Source organism: Hyalella azteca, unplaced genomic scaffold (genome assembly GCF_000764305.2).
Source record: "Hyalella azteca isolate HAZT.00-mixed unplaced genomic scaffold, Hazt_2.0.2 contig15969, whole genome shotgun sequence".
Taxonomy (NCBI): domain Eukaryota; kingdom Metazoa; phylum Arthropoda; class Malacostraca; order Amphipoda; family Hyalellidae; genus Hyalella; species Hyalella azteca.
In genome coordinates this window covers 1-26377 of record NW_025945797.1, presented here as the reverse complement: position 1 = coordinate 26377, position 26377 = coordinate 1, and the positions used below count along the sequence as shown (strand labels likewise).

Genomic DNA, 26377 nt, shown 5'->3' with positions numbered 1-26377 from the left:
ACGCTAAGATTATATAGTGGCTAATTAATTATTATTAGCTATATAACTAAGATTATTTATATTTTATTATTAATTTATTATTGTAGGGCTCTTCGAAAGTTTTCCAGAACTTAACAATATTTAGCTGTTTCGTGTTCACTATAATGACTAAAAATGCATACCATTTTACCTGCTCCTTCATATCTAGCACTTACTAATGTTGTACGATTTTTATTAGTTCCTTATCAACAATAAGTGTTCCATAGGTAATTTTAATCAGTGACTCCCAAGTTCAATTATAATTCAATTCTGGCCGAATGAAGGTAAAATATAGAAGGTAAAATAGAAGGTAAAAATAAAATGAAAATAGAAGGTAAATGAAAATAAAACGGAGTGTGGTTAAACGTGTGTTTTATTTTCCTAACAATACGACTCCATAATTCAAACTTAACGCAAAAGACACAATAAATCAAACTAAAAAATTTTAATTTAAAATTTTTAAAAATAGTTTTAAGAGTGCAGACTGTGAAGTTACTTGAAGATTTGAAAAGTAAATATGGAGAACTTGTTCTTCAAAACAGAAACCATCGATAGAATCACCGATATTATGTATCGGTACGACGGTAGGGAATTAAAGTTATTATTCATGTTAATCAAGTTTAAAAAAATTATAGTTCTAGAAAAGTACTGCTTCGAATTGAACGCTTAAAAGGGGATTTTAAATAGATATAATTTACTTTCAAATTGTGCTAGTAAATTTGATTTATGGATTGATATTTGCTATTGAGTGAAATTTACCTCAATACTAGCAAAAAATTATCTAAATTAATTGCGCCAAAAATGTTCGAGCTCAACTTCTTATCTCAGACGATTCTGAAAATACACGGCAATTGCGTAACGAATTATACGGAATTTATTGAATATGTAGTAACCTTCACCATTGCACAAGTGGCTTTGTGTTCTTCTTCGAAGGTTTCATTCAAGAACAAAACACGAAAGTCAGCAGTTTATAGATAATCTCGGTGCCGGGAGGAGCCTACATGAAGTCAACTGCCCCAAGCGTTGAAAGTTGGTAGTAGTATTTTTGCAATTGACAAACGAATATCTCCACAATGGAATAATTTCCGTTCTTTCCCCTTAAACACATATGTATTTTTCCACACGAATGATCAACAAACGTAAGAAATTCTGTTTGGAAAGGCATTTTGGCCCATTTAACTGAAAATCGTGAACACACAGCACAGCGCGTGATTCGTTTCCAATCAACAGTCATCGGTCCTATGACTTCACGTGCAGGTCTTCTGATCGTAACAAAATTGCAACGGTTAGTGAATATTATATTTAATTATACGTAAAATAAAATGTACAGTGTTTTCCAATTTTCTATTTTATAATATACAGTTTGGTTGTCTTCATCACTCTTCCTCCCTGTTTCTACTCGGTCTTCGATCCCTTATAATGTATTTCCCGTTATCCAAGTATTCCAAACGGATTCCACGAACGCGCTGGTCTCTTTGTATGGGATGGAATGTGATGAATATTCTGTGAAATCCTGTCAATATTTGCCATATTGAAGTGATAAGGAGCCGTCTCTTTGATCAATCTGTGTACCGAGTATTCGACGTTGTTCTCGTGGGCAGGAGGTGGTAGTTCGTAGTGGAAGAGAATTGGTCGCTGCACCTGATCTTCTGTCGCGCTGGAGGTCAATTCAGGTTGGCGCGTAATCATTTGTGTTTCAATGGGTTGCTGATGAGAAGAATGAGCAATTCTGAATAATTTATCCAGTTCCTTAGCATTTTGTGTTTTTAAAGCTTGCTGTTGTTGCTGATTGACACTATGAACTGAATCTTGAACGTTTGTTTGTTGAACGTTTTCGGCGCCCGTGGCATGGGATCCGTTTTGGTGTATAAAGAAAGATGGAGCTTGCACGCTTTCACTGAGGAACTCGGAAAACCCCGTTAAATCAGTAGAATGATCTTGCGTAAATGTTGGACCAGAACCGACATCGCCTTGTATTTCAAACTTTACGGGTTGCAGTTGCTGGATATTAGAATTGAATATTTGCCCGATTTGACTAAAGGCAGGATTTCCGTTGGTATTTTGGAGGTGTTCCAGAGGAAATAAGGTTGTCTCCGTAGGCGAATGCACGGAGTGAAAATTTAGATTGCTGCCTTGAAACAGTTTGAAATTAGACAGTTCCGATTGATCTGTAACTTCATTCATCGATTGGGTGAAGATTTCTTCATTCCTCGGTTTATTATATTGGTCATTCCAGACGTAATGATCTAAGTCATGTGTTTGAATAGAACTTGGTAGCAGGTGGATGACGGAGTGTTGGCCTTTGGAGTCTGAAATTTGCTGTGAATTTCCGAATAAAACACTATCCGAGGAGTTATTGTGTGAATGTTGTTTGAAATCACTCAGTAAATGGTGATGTGAATTATCAATCGTTGAATGTTGTTCATCTCCAGCGGCAGCTACGACATTAAAATCCTGAACTTTCCCAGTGTTAGCGCCGAAGAACTTATTACCTTCTATTCCATCTTCTGGCCTCTCTCCCTCCATATTGCTAATGCCAAAGTGAGACCCGAAAGAAGAAACTGAATGAAAATCTTGCGTTTTTGTTGCACCAACAGCCGGGGTCAAGTTCCTGGGATTCATAATAATTCTATTGAATGGATTAGTTGATAGCTCGTTCGGACCGGATTCAGATTTTTGTATGCTAGGAGGGCTTGCAAAATGTTGGAAACTCTGATCATCAAAATGGTGAACTCCTTGATATTTATTACTCTTTATTTTTTCATTATGAATTTTCTGATTTTGGTGCATTGGAGCTTGAATTTGTCTTACATTCGTCTGTTGGAATGTAATTTGCTGCTGCGGGTTGACCTTTTGATTGATTAGTTGATGGACGCTTGTTAGCTTGTTGTTTGTTGATTCCTTTGCGTTTGAATCGTCAGGCTGTTGAAGGATAAATATTTGTGTTTTCAAAGGGGTTTGTGTAGCTCTTGAGGGAACGGAGGTTAGATGAATTATTTCTTTAATATTCTCAGCATTGGAAAGAAATTTGTTCCCTCCTTGGCTGTCTTGCTGATTGTGATGAATTTGCTGCATTAATATTGATTTTTTGTCCTCGTCTTCTTGGTCTATTGGAGGAATTGTTCCCAGGTTTCTGGGCGCTTCTTTTTTTATGTGGCGTAGCATTTTTGCCTGGTCATCCTCAGCAAATGCTGACCAAAAATCGGTTTTTTGATTAATGAAATACTCATTGAAGAATTTAGGAATATCTCCGTCCATGGACAATTTGTGGTTTTTCTTTAATCGTTCGTACTCATCCTTGTTGAATCCCCCTCCGTCGTGCAAATCTGCGAAATTATTCGTCGCTGCCCCGTGGATATTCATGTTTGTTTTGTGCACTTCTGAAGCGTGTGCGGGTTTACGAGAACTTTTCCGTGTAATCGGAACCCAATCATTTTCAGACGGGGCGACGAAAGCTTCTGTCACTTTTCCGAACAAATTTTCATTTGCATGTATTTTTGATTTATTGGAATGCTGTCGTAAAATTTGTGCGTCTTTTGTCTGTCTACTTGATTTCCCAAGATTGTCTAAATATGATTCATTTTCAGCTCCATTCTTTGACTTCCCGGATGTATAACTGTCTCTGAATTCTGCATCGGTTGAAGGCCATATATTGGCGTTGTCATGTTCTCCCCGGAAGCTAGATGACGCCGCAACGTTAACGAACTCGTCCAGAGGAATAACTTGCCGAGCCCTCATTAAAGTTTGCTTTGAATGATCGGAGAGCAGCTCGAATACTTCCCTTGGATGAATATACCGGATTATTTCCCCTTTGTCGTTTTTGACGTCACTCGAAAATTGTCGCGCGTCAATAGACTTGCTCCGTCGGTCCCCCAAAGGATCTGAACTGTTGTCCGCCAGGTTGATGATGTTCTTCGGGAAAGTTTCGAAGGTTGCAGGTTGACGTTGACGGCCATTTCTGAAGGGTAAGAACTGACTTGCCTTGAGGTTATCACCTTCTTTTTTCGTAATTAATATGCCCCCTAAATCCTCATCGACCGTAGATCCTTGGTCATTTCTTGAAAAATCCACACTTTTTATTACTGTTGGCATTTTTACCTCGCCAATGAAAGGATCAAAGCCATTTTGTTGTTGATTAAAACTTCCAAAAGCTTTATTCTTGGGAGCAAACGTTGTTACAAATTTGGTCGGATTAGCTTTATGGTTGAGATAAAACGGAATTTTCGGCTTCAAGGTACTGTCACTCAACGGGTCATTCAAAGCATGACGAGGAGAAGGTAATAGCGAATCATCATTGAATGTCAACTGTGAAGGTTCGTGGTTTTGAATATTTATTAGGGCTTGAGGTTGAGGCAATAAATGTTCGGTAAAGCCATGCCCACTTTTTGACTGCTGTAAATGAGTCAGAATGTCTGCTAAAATCACCATAGAAGCATTTTCATTTGAGTCTAAATAATGGATTTGCCGGCCAGATGATCCCAGGTCTTTGTGAATGACGCCTTTAACAGCTCCTGGTCCCGAGTTTGAGGAAGTTGAGATTTGATCTCTAGAAAGTAGAGGACTGCGATCATGGTTGTTGCCTGGCAAGGGCAGTAAATCATCATTCAATATTCTTGATTTCATCGTTTTAGATGTTCTGTAGTTGAGCTCAAATGCCTTGTTCAGTTTTTTCAGTAGCTCAAAAGTTGAGGTGCTTGGTCTTCCTTTATCGTCAACATTGATTAGGACTTCGACGGGAACTTCATTGCCATCCGGCAAAACCTTTTTCAAAGTCAGAATGTAATCGCTGTCGTCACTCCGAGACTCTGCGAATCTGTTCAGAAATTTCTGTGGTCCATCCTGCTCAGCAAGTCTAATATACGGAAAATGTCGAGCCATAAACTCGTTGTCAAGCTTAAATCCTGGGTTTAACCCTGGATCAACGATTGTCTTCTCTTCGGAAGTTCCGCTGTAATGTTGATCAAACTCGTCACGTTTCCCTTCTCCTTCAATTCGAAGATGTCGCGAGAAGCTACCACTGCCCCTAAATTCAGGATCGTCAAATGGGTTTCTGTGGTTGTTTTTTCGCTGGTTCTTTGGTCGAAGGTCATCTTTGACGTAGCAAAAGCAGCCAGAAGGAAGTTTGAAGGCAGCTTGAATGATGCCTCCACCAGGAGAGGATGGATCCTTCGAAGCAAGTCGGTGGATGCTGTAGCGTTGTCGACAAATGGATTGCACCCCAGCTGCCAAGAATCCACATCCTCCAGACTTGTACCTGCGAGAAAATTAATGCTCACAATAATCCATACGTAAATGCCGTTACATTAAATATTTAATATCATCCACCCGTTTATCGGATGCTCAATGTATCCGTCTAGAAAATTCCATCGAAAAAATTAGCCAAATTGTATGACGTTTAAAATTGGAAAATTCACAATGTAAGTCGAAAAGGTTTACTCGCAACACTTGAGTGTTGTAAATTTCTGCAATAGCGAATCTTACCAGGCACCCGCTAAATTTTACATTTCATTGTGGTACTCACACCTTCTTCTTCATCAAGCAACCCACGACGATGAGCTCGGAATTCAATAATCTCGAGAGTAAAATTTGCAAAAACTTTCTTATAATGATTATTTGGTTATATTTTTTTCTTGTATTTCAACAGAATCATGTTTATTGACAACGCTGGTACAGATTTTCAAATCAAACCAGATCAGGCATGATCAATAATTAGACGAAGGAAGTTACAACCCATGTAGCAATTAATCGAAGGAAGGGACAATCTATGTAACAATTAGACTAGGGAAGTTACAATCTATGTAACAATTAGACGAAGAAAGTGACAATCTATGTAACAATTAGACTAGGGAAGTTACAATCTATGTAACAATTAGACGAGGGAAGTTACAACCCATGTAGCAATTAATCGAAGGAAGGGACAATCTATGTAACAATTAGACGAAGAAAGTTACAATCTATGTAACAATTAGACGAAGAAAGTGACAATCTATGTAACAATTAGACGAGGGAAGTTACAATCTATGTAACAATTAGACGAAGAAAGTGACAATCTATGTAACAATTAGACGAGGGAAGTTACAATCTATGTAACAATTAAACGAAGAAAGTGACAATCTATGTAACAGTTAAACGAGGTAAGTGACAATCTATGTAACAATTAGACGTTAGAAGCGACAGTTGAGATGACAATCAGACCAGGTGCGACAAAATCGAAGCAGCAATCAGACAATCAGATAGATGACAATCAGAGATAAAGAAATTTTGAATGATTTTACAAAAAAAGTCACTTGTGCAAAATATTTGAAAATCTTTTCGATGGAGTGTGCTACAGTAAAATAACTAATTATTTGAGTATTAGCATAAATGAATCAAGTAATTAATAAAATTAACTAAATTAATCTAACTAATGACAGATTTACAATTGTGCTGAAATTTATTTTAATTACTCCTTTATTTATTTAATTTTTTTTTCGATTTATAAATTATGTAAGAATTACTTAATATGTCCTCTCCTAGCAATCAATTAGGTTATATATACTCAGTTTTATTGATTTTATTCAACCGTAGCAATACCAATTAATATTCAGTTCAAGCACATTTAAAACTCTTTTATATTCTTAACCAACAAACATCTATAGTTAAAATGAATAGTTAATGTCCTTTTTTTGCATTACTTGCATAACGAAACCATTTCTTACATCGAATTAATATGAATCTTGGTATTAATTTACAAATAATGAAATTACCAGTTAATTGCTCGTCATTTTGATCGATTGTAATACCGTAATCATATTCACTTACTCGCCCACTCAAGGCATTTTCCATGCCAGGCCACAGTTAATTATAATTATTCATAATTTCAAATATCTATCATAGTTTCATCCCCACACTGATCGACATGTACATTATTCAACTTGTATGCTTCATTCAATTACTAACGCTCGCCTACTCACATCACGAATTATTGTGATGTGAATTATCACAAACTCTACAATATTTGCGTACTTGCAGATTTCGGCTCACGAATTTTTATTCTTTATAGTTATAATAAAAAAATATTAGTATAATATATGCGTACTTGCAGACTTCGACTCACGAATTATTATTCTATATAGTTATAATACAAAAAATTTGTTATTTGCGTACTTGCAGACTTCGACTCACGAATAATTGTTTAAAATAGTTATAATATAAAAATATTAGAATAATATTTCCGTATTTGCAGACTTCCACTCACGAATTATTGTTTTAAATAGTTATAATAGAATAATATTTGCGTAGCTGCAGGCTTCCAAATTATTATTTTAAATACCTATAATATAAAAATATTAGAATAATATTCTCGTACTTGCAGACTTCGACGGCGAGATGCTGAGGCAGGTCCCCCGAGTGGACTATCTCCAGCACCTCGCCCTGCACGGTCTCCCCCCACGCCGGCTCTAGGTGACGTACACGGCTCTCACACACGTATCTGGGGTGAGGACATGTGTACGTTACACGTATCTGGGGTGAGGACATGTGTACGTTACACGTATCTGGGGTGAGGACATGTGTACGTTACACGTATCTGGGGCGAGGACATGTGTTTGTTACACGTGTCTGAGGTGAGGACATGTGTACGTTACACGTGTCTGAGGTGAGGAAATGTACTGTACGTTACACGTATCACACGTAGGGCTGACAAAAGTCACGAGATATCTAGAATCGTCTACTGGCCAAATTTAGCTTATTTGCTGCGGACATCAATACTTCTATTATTGGCTGAAAATTTTTCAGAATTTTGAACACCTTAGCACCTAAGATTTCTAATAAAGTGTCAGTAGAAATATTCAATTGTTAAATAATCAACCTAATTTGTTGTTATGTCATCAAAGTTATTAATCCCTTCAATTCCCTTGCTCTACAAGGGAATAAGCCTTATGGAATTCCCTTGCTCTACAAGGGAATAAGCCATTATAAGCCTTATGTCTGTTGTGTCGGATTTCTTTAGGAGTCAAATGTCATCAAATGTTTCGATATTATTTTATTCATGAACAAATTTTTCCGAGGGATTTATTTCCGTGAAATTTATTATCAAATTGAGTGAGATTTGTCTCAGCTGAGATAAGTTCTTAATTATTGTTCGGTCCACTGGAACTTTGAAATAGTTACTCTTGTAATACAGATAAGTTTTCTAGGGAAACGTAGAAAATGATTAGTTTACGAGTAGACTGCTTCAATTTAGAGACATCACTTTTTCATCATTTTGCAACTCGTGTAACAGCAACACAATTAAATCTGCAGCTCAATTGCTCAGTGAATAAGTTTTTCAACAAATATTCGTCGTCAAATGTGTTCAAATGAAAATTTTTCTTTACTTAGAAATGTAATATGTATTATTATATTATTAATCGATATCATGTAAGACACTTCACTCATGATTTTTAGACTGAATCCTGTAACAGGATTCAGTATTCCTGTTACTATCAAGAGATAAACCTTATCCCGATTAGATGTCAATGAATTCATTGTATACAGCAAATTCAATTCGTTGATCCTAACGTTGTTTTCACAAAATCCCTGTAAAAAAATATCTGATTGAAAATCATCACAAAACCTCACTCATAATGCTAGACGACCATGACACAAATTATAATTATTGCTATTTCGCGAAGCGGTGGTCGCCAGTAGCCAGTATTATGACCAGACGAATAATTTGTTAGTTACCCCAGAAATCCCTTCGACTCCAGACGTGTCGTTAAATTCTTGTTTACTGGGCATTAAATTTCAAAGAAAACATATTTCTCAGAACGAAAAAATGCTATGATTGAAATAACGGAAAAAATGCCATAATTTTCAGAACAGAAAAATGCAAGGATTGAAATAAATTACCGTTTGATGAAGGGAACTAATTTTGGAAAATATGATTGGATTTGCGATGAAAAAATATTATCGTCATTTCCATAGGAAAGTTTGACCCTCGTTTTCCTCGTCATCTAAAAATTTGTAAGTAAGCTCATCCGTTTCTTATAACATCAAAAATATTCATATTAAAAAAATAGGTCATAATATTAATTGTCATTGATCAATTAATAATTGCTTACATGTCCGGTACCATTTATGGACGTAATTCTAAAGAAATGCTTACCCTGCTGATTCTCCGTCCCTGGACATGTCGTAAAAATAAGAGTCGTTCGCGGGCGAGTAAATTTCTGAGTAATGCATCCGGGCGGGCGCGTCTGCGCTGCGTCTGAAATATCGTGATTATTAATAACATAATTGTTTAAATTTTTCGTTCATACAAAAGTTAATAATTCTTGTACAGATGATATGGAGTTCTAAATATCTTCTGAAAAATACTTTAAATTTTTAATGTGTTTATATAATAAACACACAGCTCACTGCCTATAAAATAAGCTTATTTGTTAAATAATTTTGACCGTTAGCGGAAAATTCGTCACTGCATAATAATTATTCTAGTCATTGCGTAAGAGGAGCATTGACATAATGAAAGAAGTAATTATTGTCATGCAAATAATAATACAAATATTAAAAACTTTTCAAAATAGAGTGAAATACAGTGGGGGGAAATAAATATTCGTACACTTGAAAAATCGTATTTTAATGTATGTAAGTACACAAACTTAACAGGAAAAGTGATTTAAATTATGTATAGAGACGCATAGTATTCAAAAATACTATCAAAAGAAATTAAATCTCAATGCAACAAAAAACAATGCAACATGTTCACTTTTCGGGGTGAAAAAAGTATTCGTACAAAACAATAAATCCGCATTATTTTAATTTAATGCTTGGTTGAATACCCTTTATTCAGCTCAACAGACACCAGTCTATTTCTATACGTCTCGACCAATGATTTGCAGATGCTTACTGGTATTTTATACCATTCTTCTTGGCACACCACCTTAAGATTCTCATTGTTTGTTGGGGACCTTTTCTTAATTTGAATCTTCAAATACAGCCACAAATTTTCAATCGGATTTAAGTCCGGCGACTGGCTTGGCCATTCCATAACGTGTACATTTCTATCAGCGAACCATTTCTTTGTGGATCTTGCAGTATGCTTAGGATCGTTATCCTGCTGGTACATAATTTAAATCACTTTTCCTGTTAAGTTTGTGTACTTAAATACATTAAAATACGATTTTTCAAGTGTACGAATATTTATTTCCCCCCACTGTATATATGTAACAATGTATCTTTCGAAATGAAATAAAAAAGCATAGGAAACAAAATCCCAGTAAGAAAAGATACAATAATAACCAATGAATAGTTAGGACCATAAAACCTATTGTATAGTTTAGTTTTCGACGGCCAAATAAAGGCTGGAATTGGCTTGTCTAAACAGCGATGTACTTTCTACACTCTTGTGGGTCATCGTAACCCAGATTGGCCCGATAAAAGGATGTACTAGTGCTGCCTGCAGAAAGTAGGTCATTATTTGAACAATACGACCCATTATTTTACTGCGGTAAAGTGCGAACAATAATTCTACGGGTCTCGAGATGCGTAGTCAGGGAGCTCAAACACTTGCAAGCGAAGATGAAATATTTAATTAGATTGTGATTACTATTAATTAAATGCACTTGATTAATTGTTATTTGCTTCCTGGGTATGTCAGATCATTATTACCATGAAAGAGGGCAGAAAAGTGAATCACTGTCATACATCATTAATATTTTTTAATATGCCAACTTTTAATTTTTTTAGCTTGCATTAAAATTTAAAATTACGTTAACAATAATATTTAACGAAATTAATTCTCTCATTTTAAAAATAATCTAATTATCGTCATATTATATTTAATACACATCCTGTTCTATCGAATAATTTGTCCGCGATAGTGCATTAACCTTACAATTTTGCCTGCAAAAAGAAAAAAATAACATTTAAACTCGTGTGTTAAAATTGTGTCGAAATAACACTGCGTGTTGAAGTGCAAGACTTTCAGCGCAAGTATTTCCCCGAACTTACCGTGGGCTTTTCCTGAAAGTCTCGAGGGCCAAATTTGCCTTCTAAGTTTCATTGTTGATATCGCGAGTTTAGCTCTTAGGCCACTTTAATTAAGACCTCCTGAAAATGTCCGAGCAATTTCGTAGCAGCGCGTTAAGATCTTAAGTAATCTGCGGTGTTTTTAATGGGATGGCTTTTTGCTCCGCCTTTGTGGCCTTTGTTAAAAAAATATTGCTTTATAAGTAAGTTTGGACAATCGATTTAAAATTATTTGAAATGACTTTAAGCCTTAGCTTAATTTGCAACAATGTCTTTTGTTGCTTCCAGCCGTGGTATTTGTTGTAGGCTGAATTGCAAATTTCCTAATTTATTTTCAGTAATTTAGGGTCTTTGTTACACAATGCGTGTGTGCATTATTTAATTCATTTCTATATACCTCATTAAATATTATCATGAAAAGGCTATACATAGTACAAACAGGCAAAGAAAAATTAAGAAAGGTAATAAAATATGAAAAAATTAATAAGTAAAAACTAAAAGAATAATATCAGAGAACTAAAACTGCATTAATTATTAAAACTTTGCGCAGCTAACGGTGTCTATGCTATTCTCAAAATTATAAATCATTATATAAAGCTCTATAGCAATTCGTCGTGCCTACCATGAGCATCAAAGAAGGTCATTTTTATGATTCTTTGTTCCAGACTTTATAACTTATAACAAATGCGAATGAATTCAATTAATATTTGTCCGAAATTTGACTAACTCGCATGATGGAGACTAAATCGGTTTTATAATAATTGTGGGAAATTTTACAAAATTTTCAAAGGCCGTCGAAATTTTTTACCCATACTGTTTCAGAATTTTTTTTATCATTGTCAAAGGCCTTTATTTTCCTGATTAAGGCAAGTACAATAATCTTCTCAAATTATTCATTGTTTTTGGAATAATTATGATTTGGGATTTGTTAACTGCCTTTAATTGTTTGCTAATCACAATCCACTTACAATTATCCCCTGTAATTTATTAAATTTAATTTAGACTCCCACATCGCAGATCACATCGATTTAGCATGACATAGTAAAAAAAACTTCTTTATAATAATAAAAACAGAATAAGTGCTACTCTTTTCCAAATTTGAGTCCAAGATACCGCGTCGTTTTGCCCACTTTTATACCGTAAAAAAATTAGAAGAAACTTCGCTTGGACTTCCGCCGTCCTTCTAATTAAAAGTTGGAGCGAAAAAAAAATTGCTCCAAGCATTGAAAAAAATGAACACTCTTGAGGGCTATGTCGGAAAATTAGAAGAGTTCCAGTGCAGACATCCAGGAAAATGCTCGGACAAATTACTTAAATTCAATCAAGTAATAATTACGCGTGGGACGGCCGAAGTATTTAGCTGGGAAAGACTTCTTCAGTGAAATTAAACGAATAGGTTGAATTACGCTACTTGAACTACTTCCCGTTTCGAAATTAATTGGTAAGAACTCAATGAATCTTGTTTGCTCATTAATTAATGTAGCTTTTTTGTTTAATGAACTGCAATAATTGGGTTCAAGAATTTTTGATCCTGGTTTTTACAGTGGAACTTGGAGCATGATATGAATAATAAATGTTCCTTGATTATATATTGAACCTGACCTGTTCACGACGCTTATTCGTTGAGCTGACCTTCTCGTCCTCTTGTGCTGCACAGCAGAAAACTCAATAAGTTTAGTTAAAACTTGAATTTATTCGTACCATTCCTCTGTCGTCCGGTGAAATTATTCATACTTTTCCACTGTCGTCCGGTGATTGATAAAAGTTTCAGTTATTTTAATAAGGTAACGGATTTCATTATTTTCGACCACAAAACTAAAGAATGTTTTGATACATTACAAATTCTTGAAAATTGAATATTGAATTACGTTATACTAATGGATACGCTCTTTCTGACAGAATTGCGTAATTTTGAATTAGTTACACATTTGCGGTAGAATCGCGCTCGAGTTTATAGAATTATATATTTTGATTGTAATCATTCACTCGTAAGAAATTATTCAACTGTAATGGAATTAAATCTTTTTGTAGAATTATTGCTTCTGGCAGAGTTGCCACTTTTAAATTAATTAACCTATTCAGATGCGAATAACTTGTTCAAAGAAAAAACGTATTCAAGCAGAAATTAGCCGCTTGGCCTCCAGTATAAAGTTTATGTGCATATTCTTCTTTAAGTCGGAATACTTCTATTTCTATTGGAATTTCATGGTCCTGGTCAGAACAAATTAGTGGCGATCAAGTTACATATTCGAGTGGAAGTTAAGTCTTTCTATGGACAGCTACAATTTTCGATAGAATACTTGATGGCTAGTTTTCATTACCGATTCATTCCCGATGAATTTCAGTGTAGATTTCTCAGCATTCCTGTTGGCATCTACTGTAGAACTCTGACCATCCAATGACGCTCCTGAAACACAGTCCTCCAAATTTAATTAAATGTTTTTTAATACTTTAAAATTTACTGCAGCCTCGTTATTTCAGTTCTCCATAATTAATGCCTAAGCTTAAAAATATATTGTCTATAAAAAACGAATTCATGGATTGAACTCGGAAGTACTAAAGCGATAAAATGAAACTTGGCAACCATCATACAAGCTACTAGAAAAATTTTAATCCGTTATTAATTTTTAATGATGTAACAACTTCCTGGAACATATACACGCAGAGTAGATCTCACCATCGGCTCGACCAGTGCTCCGGTCCCCTGCCTTCGGTTGGAATTTATCGAGGGTTGAGTCAAGCTTCGCGCGCTGCATTGCACTCTGGTTGAGAGGAAGGATTATGCCCCTCCAGTCGCTGCTTCCGGTTATTTTTTTGATCTTATTCTCTTCTCGTCTTTCAGTTGGCAGTTTACTTTTGCTTTTATCCTTACGTTCGCCGTCGCTTCCGCTGATATCTTCTATCCTACTCTCTTCCTTTTTCCCGGTTGGGAGTTTAATCCCGATTTTGTCTTCACTTCCAAAGATTTCTTGGCTTAAGTTTTTCGTGCCACTTTTGTCACTAACTGCCATTTCTTTATTTTTTATGTTCATGTCACTTTTTTCATCCGAATCATTCGTTAACTCACTGAACTGACTTCTATTACCTGTTTTATTTTCATTGCTTCTCATTCTTCTTTGCGCTAACGAAGCTCCAGTTATACCGCGCCACCCTCCATTACCTTCTTCCAGTGAAGTATTATCTTCTTTAGATTTCATGGTATCTTTACTGGAAGAATTTCTACTTCTGCGCATGCGCGTGCCATCTCGCCATCCTACGAAATTGTCCCCTTGAATATTCTGTTGTATCCTACCGTCCAAGTTACGTGCGTAGCTGATAGGATCCTGACGCATTGCATGTACGTTGGTATGGCCCGTGGCCCCGTTGTTTTCGTGCCAAACTCGTACGTTTCTCGAACGGTCGACGTCAAATCTCCGTCCCTCCTGATCTGGTGGGGATGAACGTACGACGTACACTGCGACGTTCTCTTCGTCGTCATTTGAAGTCGTCTGCAATTGAGCAGAAGTGCGGTGTTATCGACAACCTAGATTAGATTTCTATGGTATAATACATAATAGAGTTGCATAAAATGTTTGAGTCAAAACTATTTGCGGGAAAATTGCACTTTCCCTTCAATAAATTGACACGAGTTGGAGTATGAAGAATACTCATTTACCTAAATGATTTGAATTTATTATAATTATGATTATTTAATTATAAATTAACTAACTGGATTCTGCAAATAATGAACTGAATTGGATTCAACTGAGCCGAGCGTTATTTATGAAAGTATGGTTGCAGGTTGTACCCGTTAGAACATCACATCCGGAGAACAAAACTTGGTGGATTCCCGTTCCATTTTTTAAAAGGATTTGATTATCTATAAAGAAGAAAGCTAGCAATGTTCACATATTTAAAGGCCATACTTTGTTATTGCCGTCTGTGCTGTTGTCATGTCTGGTTTTTAGGGCTATCGTATGGTCTGCCGTCATCGCTGTTGTTATGTTGGGCTTTTTTAAAGGCTATCGTATGGTCTGCCGTCATCGCTGCTGTTATGTTGGGCTTCTTTAAAGGCTATCGTATGGTCTGCCGTCATCGCTGCTGTTATGTTGGGCTTTTTAAAGGCTATCGTATGGTCTGCCGTCATCGCTGCTGTTATGTTGGGTTGTCGACACACTTCATAACTTGCGTCGCAAGATTGGGCTCATCGGAGGGGCTATTTCGAAATTAATTTGAATTTTTAAACTGAATTCGAGGGTCGTCATAAGAAATTGAATTTAGCTTTCAACGAACAACCGTCAAGCATGCGAGGTTCTATTGCAAATAAATACTAGCTTGGATATATATGAATAGAGTGTGAATTTAATACATATACATCGATAGCACTATATTACATGTATATGACAGAATATGTGTTAGCCCGCATACGCGATCCTTATCGTGTACTGATTTTTTTTTCATAATGAGGCATTGCAAAATCTGAGGGGAAAGAATTGGATCAAAAATTGAAATTCAATTTCATTTTGAGATGTATAAATATAAAATAATAGTTCTAAAATAGTATTATCCTATTTAGAAACAGAAGACAAAAGTCAGTTCTTTGTAAACTGTGGGTTTAAATGATTTTTATTGATTAACCAAGTTTATTTTATCCCTATAACGGTATGCAGGAGCGTATGAATCCAAATTTCCCGTGATAAGTGATCCCATGAGGCCGGGCTACCGTGCTATGCTTGTTGGTGAAATAGAACAGACTTCTTTATTGGAATGCACTACTATATCTAATTATTGTTCAATTCATAACTGAGTTTTTCACACCACTTTAATTTTTAGCAACAAAATCGTGGAAGTTTTTTGATAAACTTCACTTCTCTATTACCTCTAATGAAATTTTTACATTTGCAACTGTTGTAATTGCTTAAAAAAGCTGCATTTTCAAAAATGGATATAATTAGATTAATTGTTGATATAGACGATAGTTTAATATACTTATAGAGTTTCTACTGCAATAATCCTTATTATTATTGTTATTCATAAAATAAATAATCTCACAATGGGCCTTCCGTTCGCTGGGACGTCCTTGTACGGTAGCACCACAACCTGCCGTTGGGAACACAAGCTTTAGTGAAAGAAACCTGAGCAAAAAGTTATAATTTCGATATTTATTAGGAGCACCGACCGAAACACATTTTAATTAAAGCCTTGTGCATCCGATGCTCTTGTTGATTCAAATATAACAAATAAATATGGCTCATCGAAAAAATCAACAGAATATAAATTATTTTAAAAGCTGCCGATCCCGATCAATCCAATGCGTAAGCTGAATTGAAAATTCATTTAAAACGAAACGAATTTCCTTAAAAACGAAAGACCATTGGAAATAATTATGAATAATAATAAGTATAAAAATTTTATAATTATAAAACTAATTATTATATAAAAAATTATTGTATAATAATAATTATAAAGATATGATTATGTTGGCAGCATCGTTCTACTTAAATCACTTTGAGTGGATCAGTATTTACATCTGCACTGCTGTGAAAAAGTCATGTAAAAATAATTTTGTGAGAAACGCTAGCTAAAGACAAAGTTTAATTCGTCGCTTTCAAACAAAATTATTTCGAATTGCATTCAGCATGACTAAATCAAATTGGAGACCAATATAAATTTATCTCGTTTCAATGAATAAAATTTAACTGAATTTTTCTAAGAAAACAAATTCAATTGGGAGTTTAAAATAGTGGCCTAACGTTTGCGAGCAAAGTTTAGTAAAAGAGTTTTGTTTATTCACTATATTTGATAACGAAATGATAAAATTATCACAATTAGAAGAACGCATGCTGGCGTTCATTGTTCTGACTGTTTCAATAAATGAATTAGAAACATGCCGGGTCTGAAAATGTTCTCTTTTTGATATTCAAATATGTGCGGCGTGCAGGCAATCGACAATCAAAAGTTTCTTTGTAAACTCTGTGCATTGAATTTAACGAATTGTTTTTAATATATAAAAAGATAGGTAGGAAATTCGCCGAATATCGACATAGTGTTTATTTAGATATTTATCCTCGGAGCAAATATGCAGTAGTGTCAATCATTCTCTTCCAATTTTATTCGGGAATGACATAAAAAATAAAAGAGCATGAGAAAAACTTGAATTTTGATCGTCTAGGGTCGCTGTCTGCATTAATTCCTAATAGGAAAACCAAATTAAATATTGATGTATATCCACTCGTATGTATTGATGTCCACTCGTATCATGGATACGAGCTTGCTTGACTTTCACGTTGATTTTGCGTTGATTTCAACATTAGCCACTCGTGACGAACATAAAATTAGCTTAATTTGTCATTCAGTTTTTCATCGAGTGATTTTCAACGAGGCTTAAATGTTAATGCGGATATTTTCAATTCTCTGGAGTGCATTGTAAATTGGAGCGCACCGTAAAATCTACCATACAATTTTACAGCGTACTTAGTTAATTGGAATTACAAATTACCTCCATACTATGTAAACAGATCACTCAGTTAACCGGAGCTTCTAGTTTACTGGATACTTGTTATACTAAGAGTGCCTAGTGAACTGCGCTTTCAACATCTTTGTGATCTTAACTTTCTAGGAAATTGATTTTCAAGTAATCGGAATGACAACTAAACTGCATTCTCTAAAGGAGAACTTTTTGTAAATTTACCATTGAAATTTCCGTATAATGATTTACTTGTAAAAGGTAAAGGTAAACAAATATGTAAACAATATGTTAGTAGTAGCGTTTTATTACTGTATGGATTATTGCAAATGTTGGTTTAATCAGATGCAAATTAAATCTGGCATGAAAATTGCGAAGGAAACTTTAACACAAATTTTATTTCACTATATTCATGTTATTAAGGAAATATAATTTTCAACTTATGAACAATCTTTTGAATTTTAATTCAAAGAAATTTTCTTGCAGCTCTAAATGAATTAGAATAGAATAGAAGTGTCGACACTGAAGAAATATACCCATGGCCTGTTGAATTTAGTGATCACTTGCATACGATTTTTATAAGTTTGCTTTCGAGGCTCTTATAACAACAACATATTTTCGCTCAGCAAGCAACATTTAGAAAGACTTTCTCCGCGACCTAAACAAACTCTGGTATGCGCGAGAGGCTAAACTTTAAATGGAGTTCCGTAGCAGCGATGCAAATTTAGAATAGCGAAGCTTCAAAGAATTACTTATTAAAAGTTTCGAGGGCAAAAACGTGTTGATGACTGACCGAACTTTAGAAATAAATTTTAACCCGACCTTGGCACGGTTGAAATTTAGCAAAGGTAAAAAAACTATGCGGTCTTTCCACCATGATTAATTGTTTTAAGATGTTACACCGTCAGAGGCAAATGAATAAAATTTAATAGTATTTCAAAGTCTCCAATAAAAACATTCATGAAAAAGAATAGCATAAATGATGTGTGTAGAAGTTATTTCAATGTGATATAACTGGTATTACTGAAAGTTTGTGAAATTGTAAATAATTGTCACTGACTGCGTAACAACATCGAGACATTTCTAATTTTGTTTCAAAAAAACAAAAGATCGAGCAAAGATCCAAGGTCGAGCCATTTCAACCACAAAAATTTCTACCGCAAATGTTTATCATCAATTTATGAGGCAGTATTTATAACAAAAAAATGTTTTGGAGCCTTCTATAGCATGATAATTATTTGTGCAGATATAGCGTTTGGAAAAGTTCATTGGTCACAGGCTCACTTACATGGTCACCAGCTCATGAACATATTCATAGGCTCATTAACATGGTGACTGGTTCATTAATGTGGTCACTTGCTCATAAGCATTGTAAGAGGTACATTAACATTGTCAGTGGTTCATTAACATTGTCAGTGGTTCATTAACATGGTCAGTGGTTCATTAACATGGTCACTGGTTCATTAACATGGTCACTGGTTCATTAACATGGCCAATGGTTCATTAACATGACCTTGGCTCATTAAGATGTTCACAGTCTCAATAAAAGGGCTACAGGTTCATTAACATGGTCTCTGGATTATGATGGTCTATCCTCTATTGTGGTTATCCAGGCGTCATCCATAATAATGGTTCATAGGTTATTTTTATTGTTATACCGAAGAGAACATGGAAAAATTGAACTGTGAATTTTTTTCAAACTAAATTTACTGAATTTTGTTATCATTTGTAAGTTTCGATCACATCGGATGAAATTATTCGCTCGAAAATTTCATCTTCATCGACTCCTTTTCTGAAGCTTCGTTGTCGCATTTTTCTTCGTCCTGAATTTATTTCCTCCCGAGGGAGGACTGAGAAAAGTTTAGCTGACCGTCGAAATCGCCAAACATCTATCACGTAACGTCGGTGTTGCTCCAAATGTTGACAAATAATAACGACGTGACCGATGCCTGATAAAAGCTTGGCCGATGCTGGTGGACAAATGGAAACGGCTCAACCGATGCCGGTCAAGCCATTGGGGGAAACGAGAACGCGGAAGGCAACGTCACTCGTTGCTGAAGAAACCGGAACCGTAAATATGTGATCAAGTGTTGTTGAAATACAATTCTTTTCACAATGCTTTCTTCAGTAACAACTTTACTACGGAATTTTTCCTACGGAATGATGTCAGTAAGATTTAGAATACGCCTGGAGTGCATGAACAGAATGATGAGATAAATACATAATATATGGCGAGCAATTATAATTGCAGCGCTAGAGAAAATATTTTAGCTAAAACTTAGCAACTGCAAGTGATTGGATATAGAAATTATTTTGGTCGCAATTTCAGATAAATCCAATACTGATTATACTGAAATCAGCGCCAAAATCTGAATTATTGAACAGATCACAATTGAGTTATAAATTGGTTCAACCGGAAGGATTCAGATTTTAAGTTTTAACCTGAACAGCGCAGCAACATTCAAGTCTTAGTGGACCAAAAAAATTACAGAAAACTTGTGAATTTGGATGTTATAAAATTTTATATTTTGGCCCAATGTAACGATGATGAGGTAAGATTGATCTCATTATTCGTTTCATTGATCCCTGAGACTACGTCACGAGACTATTATATTTATTCTTGAAGAGTTCCCTCTAACTACGCGAAGGACTCTTCCAGTGAGGCGTGAACAGTTCCCTCAGACTACGGGAAGGANTCAGACTAAGGAAAGGAATCTTGCAGTGAGGCGTGAACAGTTCCCTCAGACTGCACTGACATATCTTGGACATTCATTAGTTTTTTTCGACAAATTGAGCTATAAATTTCTGTCTGTTTCTTTTTTTCTCTCGACCTGCGTCATTGCTTGTGACAGCGACGGCCAAGTTTCCAGGCCAGAAAAAGCTGCTTCGTGGATTGCAAAAGTTGCGAAGTCCAGCACAAAGCCCTCATATTTGTGAGACTCACAAGCGATATTTACGTTCACTTGCAGCATGAGGTTTGATTTTATTTCAGTGCTTGCTGTAGCTTGGCTGTACCGTGAAGCATTAATCGAGCAGGTTTTGTGATAGCATGTAGCGTTTTTTCGCTCTATTTGGATACGATGTTTTTTTCATTGATATGAATGTGGTATGAAAATGTAAAAATTTAAAATTATTTCTCCGCGTTTTTTCCCGTTATACCCAACGCTGTATTTCAGAAAACACTACAAAATGAAAATTACACCTGATGAATAGAAAAAATTGTTACATGTGTGAAATGCGGTATTATGTTTTATTTTCATTTGAATTCATATTGGTTATCGTACTTAAAAGCTAGACCGAGCTGACCTATAACATAAAAATCGATTGAATAACCTACACGCTATCTTTCTCATCATTCGCTTGTTTGCGGTCATTTGATCTCCATTTGATTGAACAAACTGGATGATTTTTATGAGATTAAGCTATGATCCTTTGAGCACTCCTCTCTTTCAGGTCTTCTCTCGATTTAAAAATTATGGATATTGATCCTCTATATTTTAAGCTTTAGTCCAAAGCTCAGGCAGAAAATATTTAATCTAATTCTGTCTGACGCTTTAGGCTTTTCAGAGATTCAATAGTTTATATATTAATTGTGACACCATGACATCGTTAGAGAGTAATTGACTGTAAATGTGGTGTCCATAAATTAATTGAGACACACATCCTTAGAGGTTAATTGACCGTTAAGAGGTGTCAATAAATTAATTGAGACACCATGCATGACATCGTTAGAGGTTAATTGACTATTAACGTGGTGTCAACAAATTAATTGAGACACCATGACATCGTTAGAGGTTAATTGACTGTTAACGTGGTTGCACGCTATTCATATCAATTAAATCGTGTTTTTTACATTAAAGTTGCGAGAATGGTAGAATCCTGTAATCCCGAGGTTAGATTTTGGCTATCAAATTCACTTAGCGGAAACTGTTTTATCATTGCATTATTACCGAATAAAATCCCGTTATTGATTTCATTATTTCTAAGAAAAAGTACTCCCATCGTTCCGTTCCTTTCGTACTGAAAGCAATCCTTTTTATCACTTTTTTATTACGGAAGAAAATCGAATTGAGCATTTGATTAATAAATTAAATAATAGTGATTATATCTTACTTGCAGAATAGAATTCTTATTTCATTATAACCGAAGCTTTCATGTATTGCATTTAATCTGATATTCCATGTAAATTCTAGAAGCTATAATTTTGGTCCGATCGCTGAGAAAGTGTCTGATTAATGTTATTAAAAGTTATATTTCAACTTAGTTACGTCTCTAATATAACAGTACTAAGTAATTCTAATGCATTCCATTAGTTTAGGCCTTGATATAAAACTCTTTACAATCAGAAAAAGGTGTTTTGTAACTTGAGTGAAAAATGTTGTTGAGGTATAAGCTTGTATTTTATTATCTTGCGTGTTATTTTACTTGGGATTCGTCAATTATTGTGAAATTGCTCAATGCCATTTTAGTTTAGACTTTACGGAAGTCGGAATGCGGAAGGTGTAAGTTGCTGCTAGATTATTGTGCGGTGTGAAGCCCGAGCGGAGGTACGTAGTGTGTTAGGTCCTGACGTGTATTATTGAATTGTGATAGGTGAAAATGATTTGAATCGATGTATATACTATATGTGTGTTCCATTATTTGATTTGTATATTCATTACTGTATTTACTAGTTAGAAGTTTAATTATTGTTCATTTTACTCTTTTAGGAAAGCCTCAAACCAGAGACTCTAACTCGAGACTTAATTAGTCATCTTCTCGTCAGTTGACCAGCACGTGAATGTGTATATTACAGTGGATTGTATATACTGAAACAGATTGTGCAATAAAGTGATTTTAATTAAAGACTATCAGTGAAAATGACCCTATACGATCATGTAGGCTGAGTTGGTGTGTCGATGACCCCAACATAATGGTGCCGTGACTTTAGTCGTGGAACACTGTGGTTAGATCTGTCATTGATACGTGCTGGTGGTAGTCTCTTTTGTGCTCCAAATGTGAGTTCTGTGATACTTGAAGACAAGTGGAGGCTTTCCTCAGAAGCTCGGGCTAATCACCCTATACTGGAAGTGTTTTTGTGTCATTCTTTATATCTGCGTTGACAATCATGGAGGATCTAAATAGTGTAATGCCCTCGACGTCGCGAGATCGTGAGAATATTTTATGCGACAGAGAAGAGGAAAATTTTATTAAAGAAAATCTTCTATATATGGAAAATTTTTTAACAAATGTGATGAAAGTAGAACAGAGTTTACCGGTTGAGTCGAGAAATCTGTTGACAGAGTTCCGCACCACTTGGGGTACTTTGTTCCACCCTGTGACTCGTGAGAAAATTAAGGAGAAGAAAGACTTTGTGAAACGGCTCGAGTTAGACAATGATAACAATGCAGTTGATTTAGGAACAAGTGGCGATTCTGGTTCGGAGTATACCGATTCGTCTGATGTAGAAGACCCTGTATTGCCGAATGAGATCGTGAACAAGAAGGCAGAAGCATCGGAAATACCTCCACTTGGCTCTAATTAGTGGATTGAAATGCTAGCCAGGCTGGACAACAGGAAAGCGCCACCGTTGGAAAAGTTCGACGAAGATTCAGGACAGCAGTTGAGAGTTTACCTGCGACGTTTCGAAGCATTCTGTGCCGATAACTTTAGAGGAAGCAAGGATTTGTGGATTGGTCAGCTAGAACAGAAATTGGATGGCACAACTCTAGAAGCATTCACTTCACTTAGGGACGTAGATGATTCGTACGATGATGTAAAGAGAAAGTTATGCGAGTGGTTTGATGACATGAAGTATTTACGCAAGGAGAAGGACAGGCAGAATTTTACAAAGGCTCGCTACAGAAAAGGTGAGGCTATGCACATGTTTAGCAATCGTCTGGAGCGCTTGTACCGGCTCGCATTCCCGCGACGCAAGGTAAACCACAGCAAGACTCTTAAGGATAAGTTTGTTACTTGTGTGCCTAGTGATTTTAAGAAAGTGCTGAGGACTTTGAGTATGAGCCATACTTTGAAAGGCGAAATTTTGACTTGGCAACTTGTTAAGAAGTGTGCGCGCCATTATGATGTGGAGAATTCCAAAGCTGAAGCAAACTTCGACTCAGAGCCCGACATGGTGGTGAACATTAGTCAGACAAAGAAGAGATGTGATGCGAGCACTCAAGTCGCTAATGAATCACTCTCGCGTAATCAGTTGGCACCGATACGTCAAGCCTCGCAGTATGCACCGTCTCAGCGGTTACGGCACGACCCTATTCGAAGAGGGAGGAACACTTGGTACGGCGACGCACGAAGGTCCGAATCTGGTTCGACACGCGCACAGACTCGCAAGAGCGCAGTGTGCCATCATTGCGGTCGCCCAGGACATCTTAGAAGGGATTGCTGGATGCTGAGTGGGCGATGCTTCAAATGCGGATCGTCCGAACATTTTTTGCGTCAGTGTCCAGAGTATCGACCTCAGGGAGCTAATCGTATGCCCGAGCGTAAGGAGCCATCAGAGCCTCGGGGACGTCGTCCCGAGAATGATGCTGTGCGTCATCCGGTGTTAAGTACCTCGAATCTGATCCCAATAAGACAACCTTTAAACCCCAATGCTCTCGCTCAAAGGAGGTAAAGTGGGAGCAAAGTAATGTGAACAAATCCTCAGTGAATACGGACGAGCTACGGCTGCGTAACAGGTTTGCGTTGCTGGTGGACGAAATGGACAACAAGCAAGAGGACGGTGGCAGTAATAACAACAGCAACAATACCAGCGAATCATTGAACATAAGATCCGACCCGAAGCAGAGCAGGCCTACGGCTGGGGCAAGGCGATCTTTGGACGGACGTATGGAGGAGCAGAGTGGTCGCGCTGCAGCACAGGTTGCAGACAGTCAGACAAGCACGCCACAAGTTACAGGCAAGCCCCCTATTCCTCAGGTGAATGTGTCTTCTTTGAAACCTGCTAATTTGATGTACCTTTCGCTTAAAGTCCTATCCTCTGATATAAATGTCTTGGTAGATAGTGGTGCCGGTAAAAGTTTATGTCGCGTGCAAGTCTTGATTAATAATGGCATTAACTTGTGTGATCGAGAACCATCTGTAATTAAAGGTCTGGGTAAAACTCAAACTTATGCATTAGGTAATGCCAGTCTGCCTTTAAATTTTTTCGGTGTGATCATTAATGTACCGGTAATAGTTGTTGCAAATGATGTTATCCAGTATGATGTTATTTTAGGCTATTCATTTTTACATGCGGAAAAAGTTTCAATTAACATGAGCAAGCGCACCATAAGTAAGACTATGAAAGATAATTCTACGGTGAAAGTGTTTCTGTCTGAGAATAATTCAGTAATTTCTGTAATGCTTGAAAATATGCCTGTCTATGCCTCAAAGAAAATTAGAGTGAATGAATCAGGAACTAGAGTACCGATAGTGGCAAATTTTTGTTCGGTAGTGAAGGGGAGAATACCAAGTTACTTTTTTGAAGGGAAAGAGGGAGCAGGCAAGCACAGTTTAGATGGTATTATTTCGTTAGGTCAGGATACTCCAGAAGTAATCGTGTCTAGTGTTAAAGGTGGAAAGTTAATTAGTGAAGGATGCTATGTGGGACGAGTATCAACGTTAATTGTTAGAGTTAGATGAAGACGAGTTTGCGAGTGAAGTTTGGACCATTAGTCGTTTGAAGAACGAAGTTGAGTTGGGTGCCTCTCTGGCAGAAGAGCAGAAGGGTGCAATGTATAAGATGTTATTGGAAGCTAAGTCAGTTATGAGTAAGAGCGATGACGATATAGGACGAGCCAATGTCTCGCCACATATTATCGAGTTGACAGATAATACGCCCATATGGCTACGACCACGGAGATTTTCAGAACCCGTGAATAAAGAGATTGACAGGCAGTGTGAGGAATTGTTATCCAGTGACATTATCGAGTATAGTGAGTCAGATTGGTCGGCAGCAGTGGTGCCTGTTAGGAAGTCTTCGGGAGAGCTACGTATGTGCTTGGATTATAGGCAGCTGAACAGGGTAACTAAGCCTGAGAAATTTTCGATGCCTAATATAACAGATTCTATTTACGCAGGTCACAATGTACAGTTCTTTACAAAATTAGATTTAGTCAGAGGGTATTATCAGGTTCCCGTTCATGAGAATAGTCGCAAATACACAGCCTTCGGCACGCCTCACAACCATTATCAGTTCAAGAGACTTTCTTTTGGTCTTCGTAATAGCGCGATAGCATTTCAAAAAACGATGCAGCAAATCTTGTCTGAATTTTGTTTTCACAACGTTCTCGTGTACATAGATGACATATTGATAATGACGGAAACTTTTGATGAACATTTAGTGCTAGTTAAAAAAGTGTTGACAACCTTTGGTAACAACTGGATCAAAATTAAAGTTCAAAAGTGCGAGTTTTTCAGGGGGTCAGTCAATTTTTTGGGACATGTCATAGGCGCAGAAGGAATTCGAAAGTCACCAGAATTTATGAATAAGATTGTCAACTATCCTAAGCCTACCCCAGTAACACAGTTGCGTCAATTTTTAGGTCTGGTGAATTTTCAGCGTAAGTTTATCGACAGATGTTCAGTTATAGCAAAGCCTCTAACCGAATTGACTGGTAGACCGAAGAAAGATGTATTAAGTTGGACGCCTGAAATGAATGTTGCGTTTGAAAGTTTGAAGGGTGCCCTGTTGAAGGATATTGCACTTAGTTTTCCTGATTATTCTGATTCGGCAGAACGCCTAGAGTTGTATGTAGATGCGTCAAGTGTAGGTGCAGGTGCCTGTTTGATGCAAAAGCAGAGGGGCGAGTATAGAACTATAGCTTATTCGTCAAGAACTTTCACCGATACGCAGAGGCGCTATTCTACAATTGAACGCGAGTTGACAGCTATTAGGTGGGGTATACAAACCTTTAGATCATTCTTATTTGCCGTGCCATT

The 26377-nt window shown here is 36.5% G+C and overlaps 2 protein-coding genes across 2 annotated transcripts; one reads left to right on the top strand and one right to left on the bottom strand.

The window, feature by feature from the left end:
* Positions 1–450: 450 nt before the first annotated feature.
* LOC108666987 lies at positions 451–16084 on the bottom strand. The gene is made up of 7 exons (XM_018153964.1): positions 16042–16084; positions 13688–14498; positions 13332–13417; positions 12613–12659; positions 9146–9247; positions 7367–7489; positions 451–5272 (listed from the first exon to the last, which is right to left on the bottom strand). Exons 2-7 carry the CDS (start codon positions 14340–14342, stop codon positions 1450–1452), a joined length of 4836 nt encoding a protein of 1611 aa, XP_018009453.1. The 5' UTR covers positions 14343–14498; positions 16042–16084; the 3' UTR covers positions 451–1449.
* Positions 16085–21859: 5775 nt separating this feature from the next.
* LOC125179237 lies at positions 21860–24171 on the top strand. The gene is made up of 2 exons (XM_047884699.1): positions 21860–22002; positions 22165–24171. Exon 2 carries the CDS (start codon positions 22989–22991, stop codon positions 24066–24068), a length of 1080 nt encoding a protein of 359 aa, XP_047740655.1. The 5' UTR covers positions 21860–22002; positions 22165–22988; the 3' UTR covers positions 24069–24171.
* The last annotated feature ends 2206 nt before the right edge of the window (positions 24172–26377 follow it).